The 12,007-nt window shown below is 38.2% G+C and overlaps 1 protein-coding gene across 2 annotated transcripts in view; it reads left to right on the forward strand.

Moving 5' to 3' along the window:
* Nucleotides 1-1,135: 1,135 nt before the first annotated feature.
* BIVM (basic, immunoglobulin-like variable motif containing) overlaps nucleotides 1,136-12,007 on the forward strand; it is a 41,789-nt gene continuing 30,917 nt past the window's right edge. The window contains exons 1-2 of one of the 2 annotated variants that reach the window (XM_036754502.1): nucleotides 1,136-1,212; nucleotides 8,748-9,328. In XM_036754502.1, coding sequence (XP_036610397.1) covers nucleotides 8,848-9,328 — 481 coding nt within the window. In that variant the 5' untranslated portion in view covers nucleotides 1,136-1,212; nucleotides 8,748-8,847. The remainder of the gene's footprint in view (nucleotides 1,213-8,747; nucleotides 9,329-12,007) is intronic. The other variant, XM_036754501.1, reaches the window with a different exon arrangement.

A 12,007-nucleotide genomic window follows, 5' to 3' on the forward strand; every position in this document is an offset into this window, starting at 1 on the left:
TTTAAAAACAGACGTTCAAAAACAACAACAACAACAACAAAAAAGATTTTGCAGGCAACTAGGAAATAAGATACACAGGCAATGGGGCATAGATATTTATCTTGCCCAACAAGAGAAGAAGGGAAAGGGGGATGGGAGGGGAGTGGGGTGACAGATGGGAGGGCTGACTGGGGAAGGGGGGGGAGGGGAGAGGGGGGCGGGCAACCAGAATATACGCCATCTTGGAGTGGGGGGAGGGTGAAATGGGGAAAAATTTGTAATTCAAACTTTTGTGAAAATCAATGCTGAAAACTAAATATATTAAATAAATTTTAAAAAAAATAAAAAATAAATAAATCCATGAGGACCTGACTTGTGAAATGAGCCCTTCTGTCTTTTAACATTATTGCAGGGACTTCAAAATTGGAAAAGAAGGGACATGATTTAAAATTCTTTACAATCTATGTCAAACCTCATGCCACTCCTAACTCCTTAGTACAGGGCCTCTCGCATACTAAGGGTTAAATAAATGCTTGCTGAATGGCTGACTTCCTTCAGTCAATCTCCTTGGGGCAGTCCTTAGTCCCTTTAAGATCTGGGTTGCTTTATTCTGTGCCTGCTACAGCTATTGGAATAAAAAGAAATTGGAGGAAAGGCCATTAAATGCTATCCAAGAGCCAAATACTATTAAACAAACCCGTTGGGGCCTTTCCTCCTTCCAATCTGCTTTCTCCTCCTACATTTCATTTGTCCACGTCTCTTTTTTTCAGGCTCAGCGCCAGAACTGGACCAGCTGTTACTTTTGTCTCCTGCTTCCTCTCTGGCTGCCACTAAGTAGGCAGTGGGAGCCGGCCTCTTCGAAGCAAGGCCAGAATTCATTTTTGCTTTATTGAAGAAATGAATACAGACGCTTACAACCTTTCCTGCCGCAGCTACTGTGACCTTTTTCCCCGGGACACAGAAGCTGGCAGGAGAATGCGAATCCATGGTAAAAGACCGAGCATAGCCCTCCGTCCCGCCCTCCGGCCACCCATTTGGGATCCGAGCCCTGAGCTTCCGGTGCTGGGGACGGGGCGGTCTATCCCTGCATCCTCTGACAGGCTGTGCCTTTCTCCACCCCTTGTCTTACTTGGCCAACCCCGGGGAGGTAGAAACCACATCTCTGGAGGGGAGGGAGACGGGGCTGGCTGGGGCTGGAACCGCGAGGCTGCTCTGGCTCTGCAGCTGCCCGGGGTGAGTGAGTGCGTGCGTGCATGCGGCCGGTCCCGGGGCTACCTCTCCCCCAGCTCGCGTCTTCCCCTGGCCGAGGCCCTGCTGTGCGAGCCCACAGCTGCCGCCAGAACAGCAGGGACTAGCAGCACTGCCCTGTCGCTCCCCACTTCTTCGGACCTGTCGAGGTGCCACTTCGACCGGAGAAAAGGTCCGAGACTGACTACCCTAAGTCTCCTACTCTCCTGCCCCACTTCCCTCCCCCGCTGCCGGCCTCCAAGCTGAGCCAAGGGAGCAGGCACCGCGTCCCTAAGCTGCAGGAAAAAGAGAGGGAAAGCAGTTCCTGTCTTCAGGCCACCTCCCCCTCCCCACGGCCCCCCAAGCAATCAGGATGCTTGTCCCTTGTGTGCCCTTAGCAGGATCCTAGCTTTGGAAGAGACCCTAGAGGTCAGCTAGGTAGTCTAGGCTTCCTCTTGGAGATCCTGAGCCCTGGAGCTGCATTAGGAAGGAGAAGGGGGAGGGAGGAAGGAATATGGTCTTAAGGATAGATGAAAGCTAAACTGTACCGACGGGGGAAGAGGAATGGAGGGGAGGAAGGCTGACTGCAGTCCTGTGCTTCGTTATTGTCTTGATGGGGACTAACGCTACAGAGAGATGCAATCAACGATCTAGTCCTGGCTCTGCTGTTGACCTGATATTTGACCTTGATAAAGTCACTTAATTGCCCAATGCCTCAGTTTCCCCCATGTAAACATGGGCGCACTAGCAGTAGTGCATCCCCCTCTTTAAACTTGATATTTAACAACCATAGCTCATAAAACAGCAGCGACAAACAAACTAGGTGGTTTTCTGCATTGCAAAGGCTTTCTTGTTTTTATTGGTTTTAATATGATTCTTTTAAACAGTAAACTTCTCCTGCTTTTAAAATATTCATCTGAGGTTCAGTTTACATACAACTTTTCAGGAATGACTCTGATGTCTAAGGTGAGGAGCACTTGTTATAAATGTGTTTATAAATAAATTATGAAGAGCTTTCTTTTAGAAGAAACCAGAGCTGAGCTCACGGTTGCATTTCATTAACTCTTAAACAGCAACATCTGACATTACCAGTTATCTGGCAACTTGTCTGGGGTGCAGCTGATGAATAGAGGGGAATAAGCTTCAAAAAAGCCTAAATAGATATGGCAAAGTTAATACTGATAATAATACATTTCATAGTACTTTCTGGTTTACAAAGAATTTTCCTCAAAGTCACTCCATTAGGTAGCTAATGCAAATATTATCACTTTGTAAAATATGAATAAACTAGTAGCTCATAGAAGTTAAGTTCCTTGCTCCCAGAGCTAGTATCAGATCTGCATTTGAACCCAGGTACAGTTCAAAAAAGCTTAGTTATTTGTTTTCATAGTCCATGTCAGATTTCAAACAGCAAATTAGGAGAAGGAAAGTCTAGATATATCACACTGATAGCACCAATAAAGGAGAAATTATTGCTTGACCATTTCATTCATTCATTCATCTATTCATTTGTTATCTATCAGTGCCAGCCATGTTCAAAGCACTATGCTAGCTAAGGGGGTTACAAAGACAAAAAAAAATCTATACTTTTAAGGAATTACTCTTTACTGGGGATAAAAACATGTACAGAAACATGCCAATATTAAATACAAATATTAGAATGCCTGATTTGGATCTTGTGTATGATTGAAAAATTTCCCCCTCCAATTAGCATAATTCTAACAAATTTGGGGGGAGGGTACTAACACCTGGGGGATCATATTGTGCTTGAACTGAGAGTGAGGAAAGAGGCTGAATATCATAAAAGCAGACAAAATTTTCAAAAAAAATATAGCAGTCTGAGACGAGCTGCTCAACATATAGCCCCTGAAAGAATCACTGTGCTGTAAAATAAAATTGTTCTTCATAGTATGACCTTGAGTATTGAAAAAAAGTTTTAATTATGTTCAGCGTGTTATGTTTGAGAAGGAAGAGAAATACATAGCAAGTTTTAAAAAGCTTTCCATCCACAATAGTCAAGTTTTGGTTTTTTTTCCCTGTCATTTAGAGGAAGAAGCTTCAACTATTAGAAAAATAAAACATTATGTTACTTGAACAGCAAAAAAAAAAAAAAAAATAGGCAAGAGATAAAAGACTGATCTCCCTGTCTTCTAGAATGCTTTTCTCTTAGGCTTCAGATTGCAAGAAAAAGTTGTGCATTTACACATACATGCACACATATGCATACATGTATGTACATTTATGTATATTCACCTAAAGCTTTAATCTCACAGTTGATTTTATATTATTATATTGTAATTAAAGGAGAACAGGGACAGCATGGATAATGTAACTCTACACATAATATTTAAATCTTAGATAAACCAGAGTTTTCAACTTTCTACTGCTAGGCCAGAGCTGATAACAACTACAAACATGAGAAGATTGGTATTTAATACACTTCTCCTCCTCCAATGGAGCTGTTAATGGACAAGGCAAATATGAGGTTGAGAAGAATCTCGTCCTCAATAATCTCTTGATTGCATAATCAATCCCATCCAGAGTTTACTATTCATTTTTGAAGATATCCTTTGTTTTTAAGAGAACTAGAGAATTAACTAAAGACAACAATACTTCTGAAACTATTTTAACCTCTGGATTGCTCTTGTTCCATGTTGAGAGGATCACACAAGCCCAGTTGGAAGGCACCTCAGGAGCCATGTCGTCCAAATCAACATCAACAAGAATCTTCTCTCCAATATCTGCAACAATGATTAGCATACTTCTAATCGAAGATCTCTAGGGATGGACTTCAGGGGCATCCATTCCGGAGATTTTTGTAGAGCTCTAATTATTGCAGAACTGTTTCTTATATCTAGGTGAAGATTCCTAGTTGTAATGTCACTATATTTCTTAGTTTTGTCTCTGGAACTAAGTAGATTAAGTTTTATACTGCTTTTATATGATAGAAATATTTGAATACAGCAATTATATATAGCACCTACCCCAAGTTTTTCTTTTCAAGATTAAACATACCCAATTCCTTCACTGGCATGGTCTCCTGTCTTCTCACTGTTCCTATGGGAATCCCTAAAATTGAGTACTGGTCATTAGTTTTGGCAAGTCTTGTGAGACTGTCATGTCCCAGATGCATGTCTCAGAAGGACAGTATGCTTCCTCACTGATGAGGTCAGATCAACATGGCTCCCTTGGTACCTCTCAACAGAGAATCACCATCTACTTCAACTCCTCTTTTTTTCCCTCTGACTAATACTGGGTGGCCTCACTTTAAATTCTGCTTATGAATACTCATTCCTTCCTGAGAGGCTGCCTTCTCTCAAGTGGGTACAGCTCTATTGTCTATAGGAAGTATATATCTGTATAGGTGTTCAGCTCCAAAGGTTTAATAATCCTATTCCTCTTCCTTTTAGGGAATATATCCTTCTAAGCTCCAACCTCCTGACATAGGTTAGGATTCTCTTTTACATTTTGAGATTCTTTTTTTTTCCTTTTCCTTTTTCTTTTGAAGTCGGGGATCCATTGATTTTCCAGCCACATAAAGGCAATTACCTTTGTTGGGTAAGAACACTTTTTGGTTATATCTGTTGATCAGAATAAAGTATGAACAGAGCCTGTACTTACACCTCTTTGAAGCGATAAAAACCATTGTGAGAGACTTGGTGACTTCCTAAGGAATTTGTATAAAAGGAAGGAGTAATTTCAGAGCCACATAGAGATTTTGAGTATCTGGAAGAGAGAAAAAGTGAGGTTATAAGAGCAAAGCCAAGAACTATGAGCCCTGGGCAACCAGTGAAAGGAGAATGAGAAGATAGTCCTGAGCTGTGATACAGAAGGGAGATAAGATAGTCAAGAGCACTGGCAGCTCTACAGGCATATCAGAGCAGAACAAGGCTGATTCCACCACTATACTCATGTACTCAAAGACCTTTTCCCAGCAAAAGATCTGCTCTTTCCTTATCTTCTACTGGTACCATAGACACTCTAATATAATCTGCTGTTTTGTTACCCAAACATCTCCAGTAACCTGAATTTTTGCATTAACCACAGAGAGTTCAGGGGTTAAAGAGATAGATATAAATGTAAATTTAGATAAAGAGACCAACCTCTTATGTTAGGAATTTTCTTATGGGGAGTTAGAGCAATTTAATTGAACTTATAACTTTTCATCATGAATAAACTCCATAAAGCCACAGAAGGACTTTATGGGCCATTAATGTTGCCCCTAGGCTTAAGATGAGCCTATTACTATATTGGTGTTACCTCTAGCCCTTTCATCTTCTCCCATAGTAGGGAGCCTAATCTTTATTTTGTTTACATATGAATGTTACTTCACTTTGATGGAAACACAGAGTACAGTGTTTAAGGGCACAGAGAAAATTGCTACTGTTTTCTGTAATTGTTGGATCTGAGTCCCTGTTGTATTCATTGCCGACTCTCATGGCTAACTACTATAGCTAATCACCATAGCAAACTTCTGGTCATTGGATATGGACCCTATCATTTGGCTGTCTGATTTGGATCTATCTATGGCAGGAGAATTTTTTTTCTGTAATTAGCATATTTCTACCAAATCTCTAACGTAAATCACAGTTGCCTTTATTACCTGTGAGACCTTTAAACAATTATTGGAGAGACATCATGTACATCCCAATAGATCCCTTTGCCGGTGAACTATCCCTTCAAGTTTACAATATAGAATGAAAAGAAAGAAAAGAAAATCAGTGAAATTAACTGACATATAAAAAAAAGTTTGATGTTATAGGCATTGTTCCATACCCATGGATCCCCAACTCTGCGAAGAAGCTTGATGATGTGTCTTTTCGTATCTCTTGTTTGGGACCAAGATTGGTAGTTATAATTTCCCAGCATTCAGTTTTTATTTTTTTTGACAGTAATGTTACATTTGTGTCATATACATTGTCAGGCAATTCCTCAATTAATGGCTATCTACATTGTTTCTGTTTCTTTGCTACTACAAAAATTGCTACTATGAATATTTTGTTATGAGGGGGCATGTCTTCATTTTTGTCATTGACCTCCTTTGACTATGTGTCCTGCGCTGGAATCTCTGGGTCAAAGGTTATTGGCATTTTAGTCACTTTCTATCAACAATGTATCAGTGTGTATGTCTTCTACAACCCCTCCAACAATGACTATTCCCATTTTTGGTCATCTTTGCCAATTTACTGGGTGCAAGGTGAAACTCCAGAGTTGTTTTTGATTTGCATTTATGTTAGTGCTTTGAAACATCCTTTCATATGGTTAATAGTTTGTGATTCTTGTTTTGAGAAATGTTTGTATCTTTTACCTGTGATTACTTAGGTAGAAATCCAACTTCTAGCTATGCCTTGCCTTTTTTTTTTCTTTTTTCTCAAATGATCAGTTTTTTAGTTAACTTCTGCCATTGTCCTCTAATTGTTTGTGTCTTCTGTGTCCATATTCCTTATAGTACTGAACAAAAATTCAAATAATATTGTCCTTCCCATAAGAAAACTTTTACCACCTCTAAGTATACTCTTACTCTACTGAGCTATTTAAGACCTTTTGAAAAGTAATTTTAATAGAAACACATGCCAAACACAATATTTAATGTTTATTAGACAGCTTCATAAAAAAATATATTGTAATGTGGTAGAGTGCTGGTCATAGAATTGGGAAGATCTTTTTTCAAATCTTACCTCTGACATACTGACTGTGCGACTAATGGCAAGTCAAAAAGCCCAACATAATGTGATACCCTCCTACTTTTCCAGTTTACTTATACCTTACTTCACCACATATACTCAATCCAGTGACTTTGTTGCTATTCCTTATATAAAGCACTGCACCTTCCTACTCCATGTGTTTTCATTGCCTGCCCTTGATACCTGAAAATATGTTTTTTATCTCTGCCTTTTGGCTTCCTCGGCTCCTCTCTGTATGCCCCTTAATGCTAATAATGCCTTCCCTTGCTTGATTTTTTCCACTTTCTCCTGTTTTTATCTCATTTCTACATAGTTATTTGCACACTTTCTCCCTTATTAGACTGTGAGCTCTTTGAAGATAGAAACCATTTTTTGCCTTTCATTTTATCCATACCCCTTAGCATAGTGACTGGCACATAGCAGGCTCTTAATAAATGATTTGTTGACTTGACTTAACCTCTATGTGTATGAGGCACCTCTAAGACTATAAGGTACAGAGCAAGTCTGATCTATTTCAGCAGAAGGAAATTCCATACTTAGAGTTCCTGTACCAATGGAATCAAAGTTTACCTCAAAAAAAACCCAACAACATCACATTTGCTTAAGGGATGCTAAGGTAAAAAAAAAAAGTAGTTTTAAAATTCATTGTGATGGATTTAAAGCAGATTAATTCTCTTCCAGTGGATATAATTAAATAGTAGAATGGGTTTTGGAATCACCTAAAAATAGTGAAAGCTTGTATTTATGTAGGAATGTGTATGTTTGTTGAATGAATGAATTTTGTCACAAAGTACTTTCATATAGATAGTCTGTAAACAGATATTTGCTCCTCCCCCGCTCCACTTTCACCTGCTATTTTACACTGCACCGCTCCCCTCTCCCCGCCCCAGGCTCCAATGAATAAGCAATTTGCTCAAGGGAATACAGCTAATAAGGGGAAGAGTCAGGAACTCAGATTTTCTTATTCTGGGGCCACACAGTCTTTCCACTTTACTGTTTGGCATCTCTGGATTTCATTAATCCTTTGAATACTTATGATTTTCTGTATGTTTTGATAATTTTTCCTAAATGTACTTTTTAATTTTTATAAAGTCTTTGAAGGTTGTCAACATTTTCCTTTTTACTTAGGGTTGGGGTGGAGGTTGGACTATGTGGCCTTTCAGGTTCCTTTCAGCTCCAACATTCTGTGCTTCTATAAATAAGGAAATGGATGAAGGAGCTACCTGTTTTGCCAAGAGTGGGAAAGATCAAAGAATGGTGGAATGGGGATTAAGTCCTTTGAAAGTCTCTGCTCTGAAGGTGTGTGCCCCCTTACTGAGCAAGATTTTCTGCTAAAGCTACTTTTGATTGGATTCACCTGGGGGGGTCTCTGTTGTACTCTATCTCCAATTCCCAAGACCTGTATTCAGTTACTTGTTTAAACCTTCCTTCACTTTCTTCCAAAAGTAACTAGCCTGGACTTGAAAACCAGTCCTCTTAAATTGTTAGGATTACTTCTTGTCAGGTGATGGATTTCTGTATAGGTTATTTATAGTTCACTGATTGAGAGATTTTAGTGAAGTTCTATGAACTTCATCTTTCGTATTTTGAGTTTGTATGGTACTTTACCTTCAAAAAACAGTTAATAATTTCCTAACACAATGAGTGACACATAGTAGGCACTTAATAAATGCTTGTTGACTGATTGATTTTCAAAAGAATGTTTCATTTTAAAATAATATAACTAGCAGCTGCCAGTTGCTCCAGAGACCACTTATAACTAAGGGTGAATATCATTTAATACTAAACATTTCCTTTCTCTTTGGGGCATGTAATTGCTTGCTGATCTATTTCTCTTTGTCTCCTGTCTTTATTTAGGTGTTCCAAATAACCCCATGTAAATCTTTGGAGAATGCTGTAGGCTGTTGGAGTTGTTGCAAGAAATCTTCCTGGAAACAACATTTTGCCATTTCATTCAATGCCTAACATTGTAGACACAGAAAGATCAAATGATTCTGGAAACAGTGACCATAAGCCTGAAAGAAAGTCTCCAGAGCAGAATTTGAAAGTTGCTGTCAAATCCTTCTGCCCCACCAATGCCCCAACATCACCATTGGGTTCTGGTGGAGATGGTCGTTATCCATGGAGTTGTCCGGTGACTCATACTCGCGAAAAAATCTATGCCATTTGCTCAGACTATGCCTTTCTCAACCAGGCAACCTCAATCTATAAAACTCCAAATTCTACTCTTTCTTCTTGCCTTGCCAATAGCACTTCTGTGACTGTTGGAAATAATTCAGCCAGATACATAGGTATCCCAACTAGTTCCTCAGAGATCATCTACAATGAAGATAGTAACTTGGAAAGCTTATCTAATAGTTTTGGCAAGCTGCCACTTGCCTGGGAAATCGATAAGTCTGAATTTAATGGAGTGACTGCAAATTTGAAAAATAAATCAGGTAAGGAATCACTCAATTCAAATGTAAAGAAAAATGCAGGCCTTTAATAAAGGCCATATTTAGAGAAATAAATGGTTTAAACTATTTTCCCCCAATACAAAGACAAAAATTATTATCTAATAAAAGAAATAAGCACCCCTCTTTTATGCCTTTTGGAAGAAGCTCTATGTACTATTTTGATAACTTGAAGTTGTCACCTTTTAAAAGAAGTGATGCGTTTCATGAATGTATTTCCTTTTTACATTCAGATCTGTATAATATCACCCTCTGTGTTGTATGTTTAAGTTTTCACAGAGCCTTTCCATCTATTATCAATGGGGGTGATATGGGGAGTATATAGTTTTATGCTCATGTAACAGATGAGCAAACTGGAACTAAGGGAAGTTAACTGAATTGCCCTGCTTCACTCTCCAAACCAGAGGCTAAGTTAAAATTAGAACCCAGGTCTACCAACCTGATAGTCATTATGGGGAAAGTGTTTCTGAAGCTTAAAGTTTATAAATGCTACTTCTGCCCCTTTTTCCTTTAGTAGTCAGGTGACTGGGGTGGGCATGATTGAGGTAGAGGGGAAAAGCAGGGATTTGCTATCAGGATTAGTTTGTGGTAAACTCCTACATCTTTCTTCTCCCCACCCCGAGAATATCTAGTAATCTAAATGGCCCCAGTTGCCTTCTGCAACACTGAATGCAGCTGAGGCCTTGAACCTGCTCACTGTTAAGTTAGGATGCTTGCATTTCATGGCATATGCTCATTTGGAATGTACAACACATATGTCTCATGAGGATCATAGGAATTAAATGCTAAGGAACAGAGGCAACATATGAACACAAATAGCTCCATTACATGTAGGCCTATTTGAGCTATGATTGAGGGGTTGAGATTGGCTGTTCACAGCCCTGTACTTTAATCTTAGTTCTCTTGCCTGTCAGGTCCCAGATGCATTATTTTTAAGTGACTGAAAGATGATTAGAAACCCAGGAAGCTGGTTATAATTCTTCTTTACAATTTGATTATTGGAAAAGAAGTTTAATGTGAAGGTATATGTAGAACCTATATCAGATTATAAGCTGTTGGGGGTGGGGGGAGAGGGAGAGAAAATTCAGAACTCAAAAACTTGTGGAAATAAGTGTTGTAAACTAAAAAAAAAATTAATTAAAAAAAGAAACACAGGAAGCATGGCAGAAGATAGGTTTTCTTTATTCTGTGGTTCTGGAAACCAAGTCTCACAGCTAAAAGTGGGAAAACATTCATTAAATTATAGGCTATGATGATATTAAGACTAAAAAGCACCTTGGAGATGATGTAGTACAATGCCCATTTTTTACATACAGAGGAATCAAGAGTCAGAGAGATAAGTATCCAGTTTGGCATAAGAAGCTTTGGTAATGTTTTGCCAGTCGTGGTTAAGCCCTGTGAAAAATTAAGTTGTATCTGACAAGGATCAAAAGAAATGACTCAAGGGGAAAATTTTTTCCCTATTCTTAAAGTTTTCATTACTACAGAATTTCATTTTGAATAATGAAATTCCCTTTCTACCAATAACACATGTAATTCTAGCTAATAATTGGCTGCATTACAGACAGCTACAGTGTAGATCAACTGTGCCAATGTGGATTAATGTTGATGCCCAGTGTTTTGCTGGTCTTTTTCTGAGTACATTTTCGAATATTTACATTTCAAGATTGCTAAAAGACTCATAGAGGTAGCACAGGGGGGATAGAATCATGAAGTTGTGAAGCCCTGGGTTCATATCCTGTCTTTGACACATACTAGCTATATAACTATGTATAAGGCACTTCTAAATATCCCAGGCAACCATGGAAGACTGTAAGTGACAGATGAGTTGCTAATCTAAATCATTGGAGAAAATTCTTCACTTGAGAGTCTCTTGTACTAGTGCAGTCACAGTTCTGGACCTGATGTACCCACAAATTCCCTGAAAAGACTCATAATAAGAAAATACTAGCTTTTAGATAATTCCAGTCAATAAAATAATGCATATTTTATTTAGATAAACAAAAACACATAAGACATAGTCAAATATTTTAAAATATTTAATCTATTCAATTATTTCAACTTATTTATGTTTAAATCAAGTAGTAAGCTTGTAATCCAGAAGGCCTAAGTTCAAATCCTGTTTCTGATACTTATTAACTTTGTGAGCATAAACAAGTAGATCATGGATCTTCTCTCAGTCCCAGGGTCCTCATTAATAAAATGGGGACAATAGTACCTGTTGTACGTAACTCATAAGCTGTTATGAGGCCCAAATGAAATATTGTTTGTTAAGTACTTTGTAATCTTCAAAGTGGAATATAAATATCAATTATTATCATTAATTTAAATAGAATTTCAATAAAATTAGGATTTTATTGGCTTATATTTCTATGTGAAGGTTACAAATTTTTTTTTGCCTCTTGTCCTGGAGCCAGTGATGTTTTTAAGCACTTTTTATACTTATTTTTAAAAGTCTGTGGTCTGAAGTTTTCAAAAATAGTACTTTTTCAGATATTACCTTAATGCTTTTAATGGTTTTATTACAAAATATAATTTTATGGTTTTGTAAGTAAAAAGATTTTTTAAAAAGCAATTTAAACAATATTGCTACATGGTTATCTCACTTTCCAGATGTGACTGAAGTTAAGTAGATAATTTATAAGCTGAGTAACAGAAATGTGA

The sequence above is a fragment of the Trichosurus vulpecula genome, chromosome 4, assembly GCF_011100635.1.
Source record: "Trichosurus vulpecula isolate mTriVul1 chromosome 4, mTriVul1.pri, whole genome shotgun sequence".
In the NCBI taxonomy this organism is placed as follows: Eukaryota; Metazoa; Chordata; class Mammalia; order Diprotodontia; family Phalangeridae; genus Trichosurus; species Trichosurus vulpecula.